The sequence below is a fragment of the Brachyhypopomus gauderio genome, chromosome 10 (assembly GCF_052324685.1).
Source record: "Brachyhypopomus gauderio isolate BG-103 chromosome 10, BGAUD_0.2, whole genome shotgun sequence".
In the NCBI taxonomy this organism is placed as follows: domain Eukaryota; kingdom Metazoa; phylum Chordata; class Actinopteri; order Gymnotiformes; family Hypopomidae; genus Brachyhypopomus; species Brachyhypopomus gauderio.
In genome coordinates this window covers 9,753,579-9,775,475 of record NC_135220.1, presented here as the reverse complement: position 1 = coordinate 9,775,475, position 21,897 = coordinate 9,753,579, and the positions used below count along the sequence as shown (strand labels likewise).

Genomic DNA, 21,897 nt, shown 5'->3' with positions numbered 1-21,897 from the left:
CCAGAGAAGGAAAACAGTTTTCAAAAATAATTTCAATTACATTGAACCAATTCCAATTTGTCTGGGGCAGAATAAGGCAGGCAAAGAATGTTTTGCACAGTATGTTCCAATTAAAGAAACTATCAAGTCTCTATTTCAGATTGACTCAATTAGGGAACATCATAAACAAGTGTCCACATCATTCCAAGCTAAAGATATCCTTCAGGATGTTTGGGATGGAAAACACTTGTCAGAAAATGTGTTGTTTCATGCAGAGAATTCATTTGGATTGATCCTATATCAGGATGCCTTAGAAGTAGCCAACCCTCTGGGATCTGGGAAGAAGAAACACAAAATACTTTGTGTGTATGCTACTCTTGCAGATATTGCACCACATCATAGATCAAGCATTGACCAACTGCAGCTTGTTCTACTTTGCAGAGAGCAGGATTTCAAGCATTTTGGTCAAGAGAAAGTCTTGGGTCCCTTGATAAAAGATCTTAAAGATCTAGAGATGGGTGGCATTGCTTTTCCTGATGGACAGGTTTGCAAGGGAATATTGTGTTCCATTGTTGGGGACAATCTAGGTGCACATAATATAGGAGGATTCATAGAAAATTTTAGTAAGAGTGAATACTTCTGTAGGTATTGTACCATTGACAGAGCAACTTTTCAAGCAGATCCCCTTTTCAAAGGCGTTAAGCGAACAGTGCAGTTACATAGAGACCACCTCCAGTCTCTGAGTGATAATGCAGCTTTGAGTTCCAGTGGTGCTGTCAAATTTGATTCTGTGTTTAATCAACTAAGCTATTTTCATGTCTGTCAGCCAGGGTTACCTCCATGTCTTGGTCACGACCTTTTTGAAGGGGTTGTATCTTCTGATTTGTCATTATACATTCGTTATCTTGTAACAGTGGACAAGCAATTCACATATAGGGAACTGAATCAACGGATAAATCAATTCAAGTACTTGGGTAATGATGGTAACAACAAACCCAGTGAGGTTCGTGCAGGGGGAGAAAAGCTATCTGGCCATGCTGCACAAAACTGGTGTTTACTCAGGATGCTGCCAGTCTTAATTGGAGACAAAATCAGTAATCCAAGTGAGAGTGAAATATGGAGGCTGATTTTGCAGCTAAGAGAGATTGTTGAGCTCATATGTGCACCAGCTATTTTTACTGGTCAAGTAGCCTATTTAGGAGTTCTAATGGAGGAATATCTGTATTCTCGAAGGCAAGCCTTTCCTACTCAACCACTAAAACCCAAGCATCATTACCTTAGTCATTATCCTGAGCTGATCATTCACTTTGGGCCTCTCATACGTCTATGGACTCTAAGATTTGAGAGCAAACATACATATTTTAAGCAATGTGCCAGAAAATTGCACAACTTTAAAAATCTTTGTGGAACCCTAGCAGAGAGACATCAGCTGTTGCAGGCATTTCTTTATGCTGGAAATTTTTTTCCAGCAGATGTTGCTGTGGTCAAAAGCGCAGAGTTTTTTTTAGGTGACTATAATGATGAGATTAGACAAGCAGTTTCGCATCTCAACTTTGAGTCTCTCAACACTGAGATAGCACATGAAGTTACAGTGAAGGGCACAAAATACAAAAAGAACATGTACATCTTGATTGGTGAACAAGAAGACCTTGTAGTGGGAAAAATTAAAGTAATTCTCATTCATGAGGGTTTAGAAATACATTTTATTACAGAGGAGCATCAGGCTGTGCGTCTTCCTGACATGGGTGCTTATAGTCTTAAACCATTAGGGAAAATGTGCTGTGTTAACCACAAGAATCTGCTAGATTACTACCCCTTGCCTGAGTACATGGTGTGGGGCATGCCATTACTAATTCTTCACCATACCTTTCTGTCCTTGTACAAAGATGTCCCTCTTGATTGAAGACATAAAGGCCATCATTCTCAAGGCTTTGCCCAATATTTCTGAAGAAACTTGTGGACAGCTGATCTCTATACTTCAGAATTGTGGAGTAGAAAATAAAGACGACCTACGATATGTACAACAAGAAGATATTTGTGAAGTCTTGCCAGTAATTCAACTCAGGAAACTACTAGAGGCCTTCAAATTGGGTAATGTAGACCTTAATATATCATAAGGGTGGATCAGTGGTTTTCAGTTCTGTTCTAGACTACACTGACTACAAAGATGGTTCCTGAATTGTTCTGTAATAAAATGAATGGTTCTATGTAGAACATTTCATGCTTAAATTGTTGTTTGCATTACAAAATGGTTCTTCATATTGATGGGGAATGTGTTTTATGTAGTTCCACCTTTTGAAAATGGCTCCGAATATAGCACCAAACAGTTATCATCTATGCACTGGCTTGCACATTTTGGAGATTCCTCTGCTTGAACCACAAATTATTTAACTAATTACCATATTAACATGCTGTTTGACTTTAAATGGGTGTGATCAAGCAAGCAAAAATACTTTTAACTATTAAATACTATAAAAACTACTTCAACCACGATTGACAACCACATAATTTATGTCTTTTTGCTTATTGTTTATCTAATGACATATTTGTAGTAAAGAAAATTTTAATTAAATGTAAATTAAACTTCTACCTTTATTTATTTTGTTGCCTTTCAGAGGCAGAGACCCTCACTTTGAATATGGAAGTAATATCAAGCCATTCACCACTCTCCAGCCCAACAGCATGTTCTAATCCATCACTGCATTCAGATTCTTTTCTTTCGCATGGATATGAAGAGTCAAGCTCACCCTCCACATCACTGTCTTCAGAAACAGACAGCAGAAGCCCAAATACCAGACCATTACACATTGCAAAGACATGGCCTGAAAGATTTCAAGTCCCATGGGAGAAAATGCCGCCAGAAATACAAACAGCAATTTCCTCTGGTAAGAGACCTAAACCTCCAGAACGCTGTCAGATGGTCAGAATTCTTGTAAGTGAGATGCGCAAGTTTGAGTTGTGCCCTACACGAGCACAGTGTCTCACTGTCTGTAGAAACATTATTAGGCAGTATCCTAATAGTTTTGCAGACATGTTTCCTGATGGTTCAGTAATGGCTGGAGGTTATACATCACTGCTTATACAAGTCAAGACACGTATTGAGAATCTGAACCATGAGAGTAACATACGCCATAGAGCCTCAGCATCAAACACTGGAGGTAAGATGAGGCCGACTGACACTTATGGTTGTGTGAGATTTCAGCCTCAATTCCCGCCTGAAGAAACAGAGGAAACAGTGGAGGCAAAACGTCAAAGATTACAGGAGATTTATAGTCAGGAGGGAATGGGTGGAGTAGAGAAATCTGAAGTAAAAAATCTAATGGAGACTACATTCTGTCTTCTGCGTCAGCATCTAAATACAGCACCACCACCTTCAGTCCAAGACTTGAGAAGCCAGTGGCCTTACCTCTTTAATCAGAAGTCAATCTTCTGCCATTTTCAGATGCTCACTGAGATTAATGTGTTGCGAGCTTTGGAGATTTCCATGGCAGAATGTGGAGGACCGATTACAGAATACTTTAAATCAAAATCTAAAGATGCAAATGTAAAAGCTGTCCTCTCGAAAACTGAAGATGTCGAGGAACCAATCCGTGTTGTACAGCTACTTATGACACACTTTCAAGAGAATACCAGTGGGCTCATTTTTCATGCAGATGTGAGTTTACTTTTTGTTTTCTTTTGTTAGAATTTGTGTTTAATCTCGGTGTTATACTTAGGATATGAATCTTTTCATTTTCTTCAGACCAGTGCCACTGCAGCAGATGTTGAGAGGACTCTAACACTCCCTGCAAGTCCTCGTCTGATACTTCTTGGTATGTATATCTGTGTATGACTTTTGCATATTACTTTTATTCAGCAAAGCAATGTTATCAATACTTTAGTCAAATTAAGTAATTGGAGAAAAATTATATTTTTAATGCAAAATACTTCGTCAAGTAACTTTTGCACAGTCAGACTCACTCAGAGTCACAATCTCTCACTTAACTTACTCTCACTTGCACTCACACACACTCATTCTCACTCATATTCAGTCTCACGCATACTCATCCACTTAACTAACTCTCACCTTCACTCACTCACTCTCACACACTCACTTACCCTAACTGACTTTTAAACTCCAACCTAAAAAATTCACAATGAAGCCAGACTAGTCAAGTAGAGCATGGCATGCCCTTTTCCAACGAGCCCTGGATTGCATTAACCTTCAGCAAACCGGAGGTATGACCCTGAAAACACCACGCTTCTCAAGACTTTCTTTTTTGTTAGTGTCATATTCTCATGACCAGTAGCAGTAAAATCAACTAGTTGACTATTTTGTGTAACCCCTAACTCACACTCCAACACACACACACACATACTCACTGTTTAGCAGGCTAAATCCACAAGGAGTGCTGGTGCTTTGCTTTGCTTTAATAACATGTGTCATTGTTAGTTAAAACAATGTTTTTTTTATGCAAGGAACAGACCAGGTCATTCAAGGCTGGATGATTAGTCTTGAGGGTCATGTCATTTGTGAGGGCATCCTACCTGCATTCTTGACTGGGCTTGCAACTTTGTTTGCAATGTACTACGTGTTCAACTTGCAGTACCAGGAGGAGGCATCTTGTACTTTGGAGTTCATTCAGAGGTAAGACATTTTGTGTCTTATATCTGTATTTGTGCGTGCTTCATTTCCCAAATCATTCTGAAAGTCACCAACCAATTATTATTTTTATACTGTTGTCTCTCCAGGCGCTTTGTTGGGATAAATCCAGAGAGGGGTTCAAAGACTAGCCGGGGCAAGGTGGTCTCAAAGAGGACCGGTAGACTTGTGAACAAGAAATCTCTCACAGTAAATCCTCGTGTCTCCACACTCCTAAAGAATCTCATGGACTTTCAGTGGGACTTCATTTAGGCAAGCAATTTTTCACACTCGCACTAATGCATTCACTAGTAGTGTGTGCAGATAGAGGAAATTTTACCAGTTTTGGGCTGTTTAATTTTATTTTGTTTTGTTTTTAAATTTATTTTATTATTAGCACATTTAATTTTTTAAAGGAACATTTTAGTTTAATTTTACTGGCCTCTCCCAGAAAAATAAGTCCTTTAATCATTGTTTTTTTTTTTTTTTTTTGAGTTTGAAAATGAGACGGGATCGATTGCCAGATTATTCAGACAATTCACTGAATTGAGTTTGAATTCACAGAATTTGTTCTGAGGTTGTGATTGTTATCATTTTGTTTAATAAATAATATACTTGAACATTTTTATGCTGGACTTATTTTTGGTCAGTTTAGTTTATTTTTTAGAAATCTAATTTGTATGTCAGTGAAGTAATTTCACAGATTACTTACTTAAATTGGACAGCTGTCATGGGGAAAATTTTTATTTATTCAGAATACAGTATACAGACACTAAAATGACAGTCAATTTCATGGTATGTTAATACAATGGTAAAAATCTGTAATTCAGAATATAGTATAGAAACTGTAAAATTACAGTAAAGAGCTGGAAACCCTGCTGCCAGTATTTTACTGTATTTACTGAAATTCATGGTATTTTAATGTATTTTATACAACAGTAAGAAACTGTAATTTAAAATACAGTACAGAAGCTGTAAAAATTACAGTATAGAGCTGGAAACACAGCTGCCAGTATTTTACCGTATTTACAGAAATGCACGGTATTTTAATGTATTTTCATACAACAGTAAGAAACTGTAATTTAAAATACAGTACAGAAGCTGTAAAAATTACAGTAAATAGCTGGAAACCCTGCTGCCAGTATTTTACTGTAATATTACGGGTAAATTTTTTACAGTGTAGCAGAAAAAGGACTGAGAGTTTGCCTGCATCCTTATTCAATCTCAGGTCATTTACTACCTTAACTAGTGCTGTTTCAGTGCTGTGGAGAACTCTGAAACCAGACTGAAAAGTGTAATTTAATAATAATAATAATAAGTTAAACTTATATAGCGCCTTTACAAGTCCCAAGGTCGCTTTACAAATATAAGCAAAATTAAACAGCAAAAATTACACAGAGCCCGAAGAAGGTGCAGGGGAAAAATGAAGGGAAAAGAGATGAGTTTTCAATAAAGTTTTAAACTGAGAGAGAGAAGAAGTAGAGCGAAGAGAGGGGGGGGAGAGTTCCAGAGCAATGGGGCTGCGACACTGAAGGACCGACCACCCATAGAGCTGAGCCTGAACCTGGGAACCACCAAAAGACCTGCTTCCGAAGACCTGAGGTTACGAGAAGGCTTATAGGGTTTTAGGAGGTCGAGTAGATATTTAGGAGCCAGGCCATGAAGTGCCTTGAATGTAAGGAGTAAAACTTTATAGTGTATGTGTGAGGTAATGGGCAGCCAGTGAAGTCTCAAGAACAGGAGTAATGTGCTCAGATTTTCTAGTGTAGGTGAGAGTCCGAGCTGCAGAATTCTGCACTATTTGTAGAAGTCTAAGTGACTTAGCAGGGAGTCCATATAGCAGTGAATTACAGTAGTCTAGGCGGGAGGTGACAAAAGCATGTATCAGCGATTCGGCAGCATTGGTGGGTAATAGAGGGCGAATACGAGAAATATTACGAAGGTGGAAGAATGCCGACCTAGACAGGGACTTGATGTATGGTTCTAATGACAAATAAGAGTCAAAGAGAACACCTAGGTTTCGGACAGTGACTGATGGAGAAATTGGAATGTCATTTACCGTGAGAGCAGGAGTTTTGAACGAGTTAACCATGGACTTGGATCCAATGATTATAAACTCAGTTTTGTGTGCATTTAATGAAAGAAAATTTAACTTATGACTACGAAAAATATAACCAAGGGGGAGAATATAAATTATAAAAAGGAGGGGGCCAAGGACGGAACCCTGAGGGGCACCATGCTTAATAGGTACTGTGTCAGACGTGTGGTTCCCCATTGAAATAAACTGAAGCCTGCCAGTCAGATATGAGTGAAACCAAGATAGCACGGTTCCAGATAGACCAATCTCAGAGAGCCTAGTCAGTGAAAGTCAAGAAGCAGCAGAACAGAGACACAGCCTATATCAGCAGAGAGGAGGAGGTCATTTAAGACACAGAGAAGAGCAGTCTCAGTGCTGTGGTGCTTACGAAAACCAGATTGAAATTTTTCAAATAATTCATTACAGTTCAAGAGCTCAAGCAGCTGGGAAGCAACAACCTTTTCTAGAACTTTAGTAATGAATGGGAGATTTGAAATCGGCCTGTAATTGCTCAGGATAGTTGTGTCTAAGTCAGGCTTCTTGATAATAGGTGTAACAGCTGCTGTTTTCAAAGACACAGGGACAGAAGTGAGAGACAGATTAACCAAGTGGTATATTGGTTCAGAAAGGATCGAAGCACAACGTTGAAGAAGATGAGTAGGAATAGGGTCTAGCCGAGAGGATGAAGTCTTAGAGTTAACTGTGATATTGAGAAAAGAAGATGAGTCAGTCAGAGAGAAATTTGAGAAAAAAAGTGGCAGATGGAGAGAAAGTGATAGGCCCATGGCAGTCCAAAGGGGTATTTGACAGTTCTTGGTAGATGGTTGACACCTTGTCACCATAGAATTTCAGAAAGGCATTACATAGATCAGTTGAGGTAGTATTTGGTATTAGTGGGGGGCGCAGGAGCTTATTTACCACTGAAAACAGAAGCTTGGGATTCAGACCAACGGCTCTGAATACGTCAGTATAATATGAAGCACGAGCATTATTTAGGGCCTCTTTATATGAGACTAGATGATCAGTGTAAGCTAGGTAGTGAACCTGCAGCCTAGATTTTTTTAAAAGACGTTCAAGACGTCTACCAGCTGTTTTCATAATATGAAGAGCAGGAGTAAACCAAGGCGATCTATGAGTAGAAGGCACAGACCTAGTTTTCATCGGTGCCAAGGTGTCAAGACAAGCACGTAGAGAACGATCATAGAAGGATACAGCATCATCAATGGATTGCATGGAGTTGAGATGGGCAAAATTGAATGTTTCCAGAGAAGCAGACAGAGAGAGAGAGAATCAATAGCCTTAACATTACGATAGGTAAGTACAGTTTTTGAACTTGGTTTGGGAACAGGTCGAGAGAAGGAGGCATTGATTAGTATGTGGTCAGACACACCAACACAATGACCAGTTAAATTAGAAATACTCCCACCCGTAGAGCAGATTATGTCCAGAATATGACCCTGCTTGTGAGTCGGAAAGTCTGATGTCTGATCAGCTGATCAATGACATGAATTCTGAAGATGCAGAAGAGACAGAGTCAAGGTGGATGTTAACATCACCGAGAACAATGATAGAGGGGGGAAGAGAACTGGCGAACGCCAAGATTGCCCCAAATTCAGACATAAAATCAGTCAGAGAACTCTTCGGGGGGCGGTAAACCATAACAAATACACACCCAGGAGCTTTAAGAACCAAAACCTCAAAAGAGGAAACATCCTGCGGGTTGCACACAGTCATTTCAAAGCTGTCCCTGAATAAAACCGCCAAGCCCCCAATTTATCTGATTTACTTTGAAATAATCATTCAGCTGGATTGACACAACTTTTTCAATGATTTTTCTAAGAAAGGAAAGGTTAGATATAGGTCGATAGTTATTGAGAACTGTGGGATCAAGATTTATGTTCTTTAATATTGGTTTAACCAGAGCAGTTTTAAGAATATTAGGGAATTCTCCCAGTTGCAGAGACTGATTAACAATCTTTAGAACTCATTAACTAATAAGTTCAGAATCTGCTTGAAAAAGCATGTTTGTAAAGAGTCCAGTTCACAAGTAGAGGATTTTAGTGATGAAATCACATCAAGTAGTGTTACCATGTTGACTTCTTGGAAATAAGACATATTAAAGTTAGGCTAAGTAACTGATATAAGGGTTGATCGTCTATTAGTGCTTATTGCTATGTTCTGCCTTATACTAGTAATCTTGTCCCTAAAAATATTCCAAACTCATCACATTTTTCAACTGAAACAGTTTCAGGGAAGACACAGGAGGTGGGGTTTACTAGCTGATCTATACTTCTGAACAAGGCAGATGAGTTATTATTGGATGAATTGATTAAGGTAGAGAAGTAGATTTTCCTTGCTGATTTCACTTCACTGTTGTAATTCTGCAATGTTGTTTTATAAATATCAAAATGTACTTGCAATTTTGACTTTTGCCAACGTCTCTCAGCCTGCCTACAATCTTGCCTAAATTTTACAATAGATGGAGTGTTTCTCCAGGGCATCTTAATTTTACCAGAGATTATTTTAGTTACCTTTGGTGCCACAGCATCAATACAGTTCCTAACTCTGTGTGTGAATGTTTCAACTAGCTCATTCCCATTTTCTGAGAGGGGAGGGAGGGACTGTATCATGTCTGTGAAGGCCACGGCACTGCCAGCACTAAGATAACGCTTGGTTATTGTACGCTTTTCACTGAGTGTTCTAGTAGATAATGACATATTGAAAAATACACCAAAATTGTCAGAGATTGCAACATCAGTAACTTCAGTATTATTAACCTCTATACGTCCATGCTTATGAGTTGGGCCTGATACATGCTGTATGAGATCGAAAGAGTTAAGCATCCTCGTGAATTCTGAAGTGATTGGATTTGTGGGTATATCCATGTGAATATTAAAATCCCCAGCAATTAAAACATAATCAAAATCAATTAAAATCCTTGAAAGCATTTCTTCAAAATCTTCAAGAAAATCTGCATGTAGTCTGGGAGGATGATAGATAACAATCAAAAGAACTGAATAAGTACTGTTGAGCTGTACTGCCAGATATTCAAACATAGAATGTTCCCCTAATGAGATCTGCTTACAGCGGAATGCTTTATGGTAACAACACCACCACCTCTCTTATTTACTCCGGAGACATTAAAATAGTTAAGGTCAGGAGGCGAAGCTTCATTTAGCACTATTGCTCCATTGCTATCAAGCCAAGTCACTTATGAGTCCTCTGGAGCAGTCTTAACTTTTCGGGAGAGTAAGAGTGATTCTTATACTTGAGAGTTTTGATAACACTTAACTCTGTGAGTAGGAGCAAATCTAAGAATTTTTCAGCACTTAAGTCCAAAATTCCACTCTAAGAAGTTTGATAAATACGGGCCCATGTTTAAAAAGCTCAGGACGCCTCCAAAAGATGTTGAAATTGTCAATGAAGTTTACCTTCCGATGAGCACAGGCTGTAGTGAGCCAGCTGTTTAGAGCCAGCAGTCTGGTAAAGTGACCACTGCCTCGACGTGCAGTTGTTATTGGTCCAGAAATGAACACTTCACACCGGGAAAACTCCAGAATGTCGAGCAGATGGTTAAAATCCTGTTTCAGAATCTCAGACTGTTGTTTGTAAACATCGCTAGAGCCGACATGTACAATCAGTCTTTCCGTAGCTGGATGGTCATGCAATATCTGTGGAATCATACTGTTGCTCCATACATCTCTGATGACTGAGTCCCCAATTAGCAGCGTTTTGGGCTGTGGCGGTGTTCCTCGTCTCCTTTCACCGTTAATGCCTCGGCGGCTAACATGGTTAGCATCCCGATGGCTAGCATGGTTACCACTCCGATGGCCAACATGGTTAGCATCCCGATGGCTAACTCTATTAGCATGCTTATTAGATAGCTGTCGATTGGCACGAATTGCAAGCTGGTGGTTGGGACGACTCTTAGCATGCTTGTTAGCATGCTGCTGGCTAACACAGTTGGCAGCCTGGTGGTTGGTCTGCAAATGGCCAGAGTGATTTGCATGCTTAGCAGCCCGACTGGAGTTGGATCTCTGATGCTGATTGGGGTGTGCTTGATGTCCTGGAGAGGGAGGCAGTATGTTGTGATGAGACTGCTCAGTTTCTGCTACTTCAGTTGAGGCGAGAGCTTCATATCTGTTATCGAAAAGAATGTTCTGTTCTGAAGATTGCTGCTTGCCGCCGCTGCTGTGCTGGTTTCTGCTACGTTCCTTCCCCCGAACAAGAGTCCAGCCCTTTTCATTGTTGTTGTTAACGGGATTAGGAGTTGAGGCCAAGATGAGCTTAGGCTTTGCCCCCAGCACATCCCAGCGAAAATGGAGAGAAACATTTCTTTCTTTGCCAGTCACAGGGACGGTTTTGTCAGTGGTTTGTGTGGCAAGAATCGAGTCCAGATATTCTTCCTCTTCCCTTATAGAATGTAAGGTATGGATTCTTTCCTGAAGTTCTGCAACCCTCTGAGACAGTTTGATACACTCAGAGCAAATAGATGATGTGGAAGCATGAGCCATAATCGCAAAAGCACCGGGCACACAAGGCTCAAATATCCAAGTTAAAAATCCAAAGTGCAAAATTAACACCCAAGAAGTTCTGGCAGGTATTTCACAGCTGAAAACAATATCAGCTGCTGATAAAACAGTGCACAAAAACTACTCACAAGGTGAGGCGCACAAAACAGCTCACTCGCAGTGTCGGACTGTCGGAATGTAAAAAATGCTAAATTATCCTTTATAGATGAATGTAAAAAAGCTTACCAAGTGAAGTAATGAGTAATGGATCCTTTTAACTTGTAAAAGGAAAGCATGAAGTAGAGTAGTATACAAGATCATGCTGGTGTTATATAACAACCAGCACTCACCGATGCTCTTGTATTAACATATTAACACTCTTGTCTCAAAAAATGAACAAATGACCTACCTTTTCCAGCGGTGCTGTGTTGTTCGGGGAATGTCTTTTTCCTCCACGAGATATCTTTTGTACTTCATCTCCTAAGGGAAAGTTTTCCCGTGCAGCATTTCGAACAATAGCGATAAAGACTGATCTAGTATGTGCAGAATACTTTAGTGCTAGTATGTTGAACTGCGTAACCTTTGAAGGCTTTTTAAAAGTTCTTTCTAACAAACAAAAATCCTATATGCAATAAAACTATTTACTTCATTTTTTTTTCCGTGAACGTAAAGTTTGCATTATAATCTAAACTATACAACCTTGTCTTTTTCGTTTCGATTGCAAACTGGTTGAGTTGGCAATATATTTTTAGTTCTGGTCAGTGACGCATTCTGTGTGAGAGCGCGCCAAAAAATTTAAATCTAATCGTCAGCCCGCACCAAACGACTGAAGAGCGATCCTGCTGCTGAGATCAACACGGCTAAACATGTTTGCTCTGGTGGAGTGGCAGGATGAAAAAGATGACAGAAGTATTGTTCCAACCTCCCACATAAGGAATTTTGATCTAAATGATTTCATGGATGGACTTGATGATAGAGCCACATACATAATCGAGTGGAGAGCAGGGCTGAAGAAGAAACCCAGAGGCGGATGGCCCTTGTATGAGGCGGCAGTGCACAAAATTGCAGGTAATGTAGTAAACTGTATTGTAAACTGATATCCCAGCTAACAAAAAAACGTCCCGAGGACGTCCCGCGAACCAACACTGCGAACGTCCTCTGGACGTTTTTTTGTAGGGTCGCCAAAATGTTTCAGGGGACGTTCAGTGGACGTTACAAAGGACGTTTGTAGGACCACCTGGAAACATCCAGAGGACAATGAGCGGACGTTTAAGGAACGTCCTTTAAACGTCTCTTATGTGTTAAATTGTTTAGGTCTACTTCTTATGTTACTTCTAAAACAACTTAGATTTTATTGATTTAGTAAATCCGGGTATTGCATATGGAATAAGAATGAACACACAAGAAGTGATAGGCTGTAAACAAGTTATTATTTTTTATTTGAAATGCGAAAAAAGTGTCTGATGTGCGCATTTTGAATGCCGTTTCAAGCCTCCTTTTCACACGTTTCTTGGGGTGAAGCCTAAAATAGACAAAGATACACGTTTGTTAACATTTAATTTTGTGACCTCTAGTTATAATAAAGCGTTCGATAAATGAAGTAATTTGAACGTTTTGCTTGAAGAACATCAGCTACTCAAATCAATGCTAACCCAGCTAGGTAGCTATAGTTGGCATTAACTTGTTAATGTGGCTAGCTACTTATAGCGAATGCTATCGTCGGCTGTTATCTGTGGCTGAGACCATCAACATCAGTTAACGTTACTTACTATTGAAGTCTTAATGCAGTGATTCATATAACTTTATCATTTGGTAGCGTAGCGTAGTGATAATTTAGCTCTAGCCATGACCATATAGAAATAATGTCCAGCCACAGATGGGCATCCGTTTTTGGTACAACTGTTTGATTTTGCTGATCGGGTTTTATGATTATCCAGAGGGGTTAGCTGAGGGTTTATTAAAATCACCTCATACATTAGCCGCAACTCAGAAGATAAATTTACTAAGATATGTATTTACTAGCTAACCATATTTTAATCAAATGTAGGTGACTCACCTTGAATTTAAAATAACGGCTTCTGTCAGAATATTCACGTTAGCTAACGTTCCTACGTCGCGAGAAGACGGCTCGTGCGTTTATGTTCCCGCTTGCTAATCCTCTAGTGAGTAAAACTCTAAATCAGCTGACTGCCTTTCACGCACGCACCATGACAACGGTCGCGGGACCACGTCCGGACGTTCTCAAACGTTCTCTAAATGTAACAAAAATAACGTTATTTCAACGACTATACGGGGACGTCACCAAACGTCCTGTGAATGTATCTTTGGGAACGTTCTGCCAGGACTTCGAGGGGACCTGCTGGGAACGTCCGTTATGGCCTAGGAACGTCCTATCGCGAACGTTATAAAAAACCTCTAATAAGAACGTCCACGAACATCCCCGGGACGTTCACTGTTTGCTGGGATTGCACTCAAAATAAGTGGTGTACATATTAAACGTGGACTGCTTAGTGATGATGACTGACTCGTCGTTAGTAGTAAACACAGTTAATTTGGTTAAATATAACCAAATTAAAACAACTACTCCCCAATCAGTAACATTATTATTTTTATTATAAATATCGCAGGTGAATTGTGATGGATATTTCGATGTTATTTTAATCAGAGTTCGTGTGCTTGAAGCCTTGAAAATGCTTGAATGTTAATCTTGCATTTTCCAGGTTAGAAAAGTGGCTAAAGTACTTTAGGCTAAAGTACTTGAAAATGCTCGAAATTGTAACTATTCTGTTTCACAAGTTATAGTGATGTTTTTCAAAACGCGTCTCCATTTTTTCGAGTGCTGCACATAATTCCAGCGTGATATGTGAGAGCTAGCGCTTGAAGCGTTTTGAAACTAAACGAGATGTTTGCTAGCTTGGTAGCTAAGCTAGCTAGAAGAGCAAATCCTAACCAAATAGCATATACTTTAAGCATGTAAGATAGCTAACGCAGCTGTAATGGCCAACAAGGTTATGTAATAGGTTATCCTTCTAAAAGATTATTTGTCTGCTATTGCTATATCGTTTGGAACCAAAGAACCTGTGATGCAATCTCTGTCGTGGTCCCAGTTACATTGTTTAAATGTAGGCCTTTGTTAAATGTTTTTCTGTATTTCTGAGAAATACTGCTAATACCAATGTGAGAATATACTTAATTTATGTTGCTAGCAAAGTTTCAGTGGCATTAGTTTCTACCCAGACAGCACAGGTACGTCGGCAAGACGTTTATGCAACGCTCACAGTTACATCGTTAAAGCATCTGCGGTCGGTCGTTTGCTCACTGGCACTACGTCGCATAGACAACGTTACCTGATGTTCAAACAACGTCCATCTGATCTCCGAACGACGTTCATCATCTGATGCTTTTAAGCTGTATTTACGATATTTATGCGACGCTTACAGCTTCATCATTAAAGCATCTATACATCGTCTTACCAACGTCGTTTTTGGATCAAGCCATGCGAGTCCGTTATTATTCCGTCGAGCGTTCTCGCAGAGTTTGCATGTTTTGTTCTTTTAAAGATCTTCACGCGAGCAGCAGTAGCCTATTTATTCTTGTTCTGCATATAATCCCAGGTAGAAAACTAGCCAGATAACGAAATAGTTGTTTGTGGAGTTTAATTCTTATTTCCTGTTATTCAGATTTTGCCTTTAAAAGATTTAAATAGATATAAAGATGTAAAGAGACAGTCAGTTTACAATTTTGAAAAGTTGTATTAACTAATTCACATGCACAAACAAAAACTTAACAAATTCTAAAGTGTACATAAAATATTATTTTGAAAAAAAAAGTTGTATTTTAGAACCAATTCACATGCATAAACAAACAATTACTAAAAAATTATAAAATGTAAATCATCACATTATTATTATTATTCAAAATAATCATCTTTCGGCAATTGCCGTTTAGGGGTTGCCTCAGCGGATCAAACTCCTCCATCTGGCCCTGTCCTGAGTGTCCTCCACTGACACACCAGCCACTCTCATATCCTCTACCACTGCATCCATAAACCTCCTCTTAGGTCTACCTCTCCTCCTCTTGCCTGGAAGTTCCATCCTCAAGACCCTCCTACCAATATACCTCTCCTCCCTCCTCTGTACATGTCCAAACCATCTCAATCTCGCTTCTCTAACTTTATCTCCAAAACAAGCTACATGTGCTGATTCTCTAATAAACTAATTTCTGATCTTATCCTTCCTCATCACTCCAAATGAGAATCACAGCATCTTCATCTCAGACACCTCCATCTCCCTCACTTGTCTCTGTCAGTGCCACTGTCTCCAGTCCATACAACATAGCAGGTCTCACTACTGTCCTATAGATCTTTCCTTTCATTCTAGCCGACACCCTTCTATCACATTTTCACCCCAGACACTTTATGCCATCCACACCACCCTGCCTGCACTCTCTTCTTTACCTCTCTTTCATTTCCTCCATTATATACTCCTTGTAACTGGACCTGTCCACCATCTGCCCTCTCATTCACACACATGTACTCTGTTTTACTCCTGCTCACTTTCATTCCCCTGCTCTCCAAAGCATATCTCCATCTTTCCAAACTCACCTCCACCTGCTCCCTACTCACTACAGATCACAATGTCATCAGCAAACATCATAGTCCAAGGGGACTTCTGCCTAACCTCGTCCGTCAGTCTGTCCATGACAATTGCGAACAGTCTTCATCCTTTAACTTCCACCACCTGATCTTAGGTGGCACTCTCACTCTCAACCTCTTCTTCACCTCTAAAACCATCCTACATATCACCATCCTATGCTGTTTAGCTACACTCTCCCCTGGTAACACCTTGCAATCACTAACCTCTCTCAGGTTTTGTCTCCTACAGAGGATATAGTCGACCTATGTGCATCTTCCCCCACTCTTATACGTTACCCTGTGCTCTTCCTTTTTCTTAAGTGTCATTATGTGTCATTTGACACTGTCGAATGGTATTTTTTAGCTAATTTTGGAGAATTGGTCTAGTTTACTACAACCTAATAGTAATCATTACATCCCCAAAATGTTTATTTTCTTGTTTATACAGACGCAGACATGTGGGGTAGAGTTTGACAAGGAGCTGTTGGAAAAAATAAAATCAACCCATGGGCCTGTCTCTCCAACATTGGCTACTCCACTTTTGGCTGCCTCACCTTCTGCACTGCTGTCAGCTACTCCATCATTACCTGCTTCACCTGTTGGACCACCCTCGACTGCTCCATCTTTACCTGCTTCACCTGTTGGACCACCCTCGGCTGCTCCATCTCTACCTGCTTTGTCTTCTGCATCACCCTCAGCTGCTCCACCTTCACCTGCCTCATCTTCCACTGCTCTACTACACCTACAAGTAGAAAATGAGGACCTCAAATGAGACCTAGACACACCGAAAACAAGTGTTGTCAGTTGTAAGTGTTTAATTGTACATTTCATATTTAAAAATTCTAAAGTGATTTTTGTAAAGGTTAGACTGAAACACTCATTTTCACTATGTTTGGCTCTCTTGACATGCCAAAACTCATCAGCATAATAGAAAAGCTAGAAGCATGGCTGGACACCAAGGGGCAGAGCCCACAACCACAGCTGCCATCACTTCCCACCAATCAGGAAACTGTGAGTATGACTACCTCACAGACATTGAAACTCTGTTTCCTTTCCTCATCTATTGTTTCTTTCAATATTTTATTTCTAAATATTATTGAGAGAATAATAACAGTTTGCCTCTGTCTAAAAGCTCGAAATGTACCCTGGCTCAGGAGTGTATGTACCAAAAAATTTATGGTGGTGATGCAAACAGCCCCACAACCATGGCACGGGTTCTCCTCCTTGGAGTATTTAACATCAATACACTTCTGAAGAGCAATCTCCGAGGTATGGCATTGGTGATAGAATAGGGTGGACTCTCTTTGGGTACAGTTAGGCAAGGGCATAAACACACTACGCTTTTAGCTAATTCTGGCATAATTACAGAAATATAGCAATGTGATACTTGACATTTAGACTTAAACTTGTGGCCAAAATTGGATTTTACTTAAGTTATCTCCAGATTCAGATTAAAAAAGTAAAGTGCATGGTAGCATACTCATATTTTCAATTCTTTACAAATTACTGATATTTTGTTTTATCTTTTGTGGCAAATCTAAAAAGGCAGCCCCTGGTGAGGCAAAAGATGCCCTGGATGTCACCAAAGTTGATGCTTTAATGAGTATGTCACTTAATGTACTTCTTGTTATTTTTGTATTGATGTCCCGAAGCACAATTAAGGTTCCTGTTTATTGGCAAGTCAAAGGTTATGTATCATGATACAAGCTTCATAATTCATTGGGTCTCATCTGTTAAAGTTGCTTACCAGAAGCAGTTGTACTACTTGTTGGGTTGAACTTTCATCATTTCTCAAATGTATCAACATTTGTATTTTTATGTGAATGAGATGCCAAATTAGGCAAAATGTTCAGTTTGTAAAAGATCTGTATTAATGAGGACAAGGCCTAAACTTATCCGTAGAAAATGTTGGCCCTCTTCAATTCATAAGATTTCATCATGTTTGTTGGAGTTGCGTTGCCATATTCTTTGCCATTACAGTAAAACATAAAAATTGAAATGTATTCTTTCTGATTTATTTCAGATGCAGTGATCCAGAAATTTCCTGGCACCACCAGGAGCCAACTAGGCATCGCACAAACCAAAAATTAACAGAGCTATGGGCGTAAAAAAAAAAATGTAGAAAACCCATGAATAGAAAACCAACTCTTCATTTAAGGCCATATATGTTATATATTACATTTCTGTGTGGGCATCATTACTGTGGAGATTTTTTGTTGTGTTTCTTTTTCTTGTTCAGTGTCCAAGAAAACTGAAGAGACTTACTGCAACCACTGCCAGTGATGACTTGTTATGTTTCTTTTGCTAGGTCTTTGATAAAAAAGAGCAATCAGTGGTGAATTTTTGTTTGTTAAATATCAAATAGCATTGAACAGCATTTTTTCTCTTTATTTAAAGACTTTAAGTAAAGACGGATTACTCTTTTTAGCTAACTACAACATTTAACGTGGTTAAAGGTATGTCACATGCATTTGCATGAAGCATTGCACTAGCAAAGGCACCACTGTCGCCTTTGGCTTGCTCATTAGGGATCTGGACCCATACGATTGTAAAGCTGCTTTGTGACAATGTGTGTTGTGAAAAGCGCTATATAAATAAATTTGACTTTGACTAGCACTAGTTATATACTGTAAGTATATAACCCATTAATAGATGGTATGTGAGTAGTAAATACTTGTTAAATATAGTCAACATTTAAAATACATCAATGCAACGTGTGGGTACAACGTCTACTTTAAACTTTGCTTTTGTCAAAGAATGCTCCCTTAGCAGCAATTACAGCATTGCAGACCTTTGGCGTTCTAGCTGTTAATTTGCTGAGGTAATCTGGCGAAATTTCACCCCATGTTTCCAGAAGCCGCTCCCACAAGTTTGATTGGGTTAATGGGCACTTTTTCATACCATACGGTCAAGCTGCTCCCACAACAGCTCAATGGGGTTGAGATCTGGTGACTGCTCTGGCCACTTCATTACCGATAAAACACCAGCTGCCTGCTTCTTCTCTAAATAGTTTGTGCATAATTTGGCGGTGTGCTTTGGGTCATTGTCCTGTTGCAGGATGAAATTGGCTCCAATCAAGCGCTGTCCACAGGGTATGGCATGGTGTTGCAAAATGGAGTGATAGCCTTCCTTATTCAAAAGCCCTTTTACCTTGTTCAAATCTCTCACTTTATCAGCACCAAAGCAACCCCAGACAATCACATTACCTCCACCATGTTTGACAGATGGTGTCAGGCACTCATCCAGCATTTTTTCAGTTGTTCTGCGTCTCACAAATGTTCGTCTGTGTGATCCAAACACCTCAAACTTTGATTCATCTGTCAATAACACTTTTTTTCCAATCTTCCTCTGTCCAATGTCTGTGTTCTTTTGCCCATATTAATCTTTTTCTTTTATTAGCCAGATATGGCTTTTTCTTTGCCACTCTGCCCTGAAGGCCAGAATCCCAGAGTCGCCTCTTCACTGTAGACGTTGACACTGGCGTTTTGCGGGTACAATTTAATGAAGCTGCCAGTTGAGGACCTGTGAGGCGTCGATTTCTCAAACTGGAGACTCTAATGTACTTGTCTTCTTGCTGCTTTTCTTTAAAAAATAATAACATTTCTAAGTGACCCCAAACTTTTGAACGGTAGTGTATATATATATATATATAATAGATTATAGATTAATCCCACATAAATTTTAAAATTATCTTGACAAAAGTACATCCTTTTGTGAACATGAATGTTTGACATCAGAAATGTTCCTGAAACATTTTAAATCTTGAAGACGAGGACTAAAATATTCTACAAGTTAAAATATTTTTAACTGATGCTCTAAACCATGGGTAAAATATAGCATATATTAGGGGATTCATGAAGGAATTAAAGTACACCAGCCAGGTAAACACTGTCCACAACAGTGAAATTGAGGACATGCTTTCAACTGACAATGAACTGATATAATATGGTATCCAGCAAACAAGATAAACACAAACAACAATTCCCAGAGTTTTTGCTGCTTTGGTTTCAGAAGTGATTGAAACTTTGGCTACTTGTCTGTTAGAAAAATTATTTGTAACAGATCTCATAGCTATGGCTTGATGTCTTGCCACATTAAAAATGAATGAATACAAGATCAATATAATAGAACAAGGGGTTATAAAAATAACTACAAGGTCAACAGTCATCCATGGATATTTTATATATATTGCACACTCTCCATGACACCAAATCATAATTTGAGATGGAAGCAAATTGTCATTAAAATATAAAAAGATGACAACATATAGAAGAGAAAAAAACCATCCAGAAATTATGAATACGGATGTTTTACAAAATGTGATTTTGATGGAATAACTCAGAGGGTCATTAATAGCAATGTACCGATCAACTGCAATGAACGTCAGACTACAGAGAGATGCTACTGCTGACAAATTGTTTATCACTAAAACAGTGACACATGCCATGTTGCCAAGATACCAACAGTTATCTATCAGTCCCATTATATTCACAGGCATAACAATCAGTCCCACGAGAAGATCAGCTACAGCCAGAGAGAGGATGAGCAGGTTGGTTGGAGTGTGGAGCTGCTTGAAGTGAGAGATGGAGATGATCACCAGCAGGTTCAAAAACACAGTACACACAGAGATAAATGATAGGAGAGTGAATAAGAATATATTCCCATTTCCTATTCTGACCTCCTTTATACATGATGAGTTGTCAGGAAAGCAGAGCTCAACTGTCATGTTGTGCTGATATGCTGTGATGCTCATCTTAAGATCCAGATCTGCTAAATGAAGCTCACTGTTCATTACTGGGCCTTTCAGTGTATTTTTATAGCACAGTATAAATCCTCCCACTAACATCTGAGTGGCTAGTTAGTCTGGATCATCACTCACCTGATATTCAACGTTTACATCATGGCCACCTGAGAACAAATGTCTAATTATGCACTGTAAAAATTCTTTGTTTGCTTATGTTCTGTGAATATAAAAATGTATGTGGGCAAAGCATGAAACATAAAAATAGTTACTCCAAAAACAAAAAACGAGTTGTGCCATCAACTGCTGCATTTTTACCATTCAACTTAATATTTTGTGTTCAGTGAATGAGCATTATGGTTCTCAGTCAACATGTCAAATCCAAAGTAAAAAACTGTGTTGGGCGAGCAGTAGTGGTAGTGGTGAAACTAATGCGCATGCTCGAGAGAAGATTTTCTTGGCGCCTTCAGCACCAAAACTAAAATGAAGACCCAGCATTTCACCATTTATCTAGAGGACTTCAAACGTTCACTAAGTGAAGTTAATGTGGATCTTTACTAAGCTAACACAGCTAAGTTGGTGGTGTTTGTTGAGTTTGAATTTTGAACTAGGTCGTATTTCAACATATTTTCCAAACGTATAGTTATCAAAACTAGAGCTAAGCCAACAAGTTGATTTTCAGTGTTTAACTTTGCTATGAGTTTAGTAATGTTAGTGTTAATACTGTTGTGGTTGGCAAGGACAAGCTACCGATTAACGGTTAACCGTTACGCGTTAACTGTCCATTTGGAATTTAACTACCTCACGTCGGCAAACTGTTAGCATGCGGACTAACGTTAGCTACCTAGCTAGCTAGATCTGCGTAGTAATTAAGCTAGGGATGTCCCGATCCAGCTTTTTGAACTTCCGATCCGATACCGATATTTATTTGCACTTCCGATCCGATACCGATATCGGCCGATACCGACACCGGCCTCTCCGAGCATGTATTAAAGTTTAAAGTTATTTAGCCAACTTACTTTGTTGTCAAACTCATGTTGAAAAGTGTTTTACTCTTGATAACAAGTAGCCAGCTGAATTAGGTGTGTTTGAATAATACACAATGGTTGGTAAGGAGAAACTGACCTGTTTATTTAGCAATTAATAAACTCAAAATAGACAAAATATTAAATAACAAACAGAAATAGCATCAGTAAACCAAGGATTAAAAAGCCACAAGTGCAAATAATATTGTAAATTATATTAAAAAAGCAAAACACACAAAAAAGTGGAAAATAGTCTATTAACATCCATTAGTGCTCTTGAACAAGTGTAAACCAAAGCTTAAAAAAAATC

The 21,897-nt window shown here is 39.1% G+C and overlaps 1 protein-coding gene and 1 pseudogene across 1 annotated transcript; one reads left to right on the top strand and one right to left on the bottom strand.

Moving 5' to 3' along the window:
- The first annotated feature begins 989 nt into the window (after positions 1-989).
- On the top strand, positions 990-5,027 carry LOC143525411 (uncharacterized). Its single transcript, XM_077019315.1, has 6 exons — positions 990-2,070; positions 2,595-2,864; positions 3,422-3,634; positions 3,722-3,791; positions 4,438-4,606; positions 4,711-5,027. The coding sequence occupies exons 2-6, from the start codon at positions 2,703-2,705 to the stop codon at positions 4,871-4,873; spliced, it is 777 nt and encodes a 258-aa protein (XP_076875430.1). The 5' UTR covers positions 990-2,070; positions 2,595-2,702; the 3' UTR covers positions 4,874-5,027.
- A 14,527-nt stretch (positions 5,028-19,554) lies between these two features.
- Positions 19,555-20,613, bottom strand: LOC143526138 (trace amine-associated receptor 6-like; annotated as a pseudogene).
- Positions 20,614-21,897: the final 1,284 nt, after the last annotated feature.

What these genes read in the sequence shown, in the direction of transcription:
- LOC143525411 (XM_077019315.1), top strand. Translation starts at nt 2,703, where the DNA reads ATGGATATGAAGAGTCAAGCTCACCCTCCACATCACTGTCTTCAGAAA. An exon ending in ACAAACAGCAATTTCCTCTG is followed by an intron (nt 2,865 to 3,421) that starts GTAAGAGACCTA and finishes TGCCATTTTCAG; the next exon opens with ATGCTCACTGAGATTAATGT. An exon ending in TCCTCGTCTGATACTTCTTG is followed by an intron (nt 3,792 to 4,437) that starts GTATGTATATCT and finishes TTTTTATGCAAG; the next exon opens with GAACAGACCAGGTCATTCAA.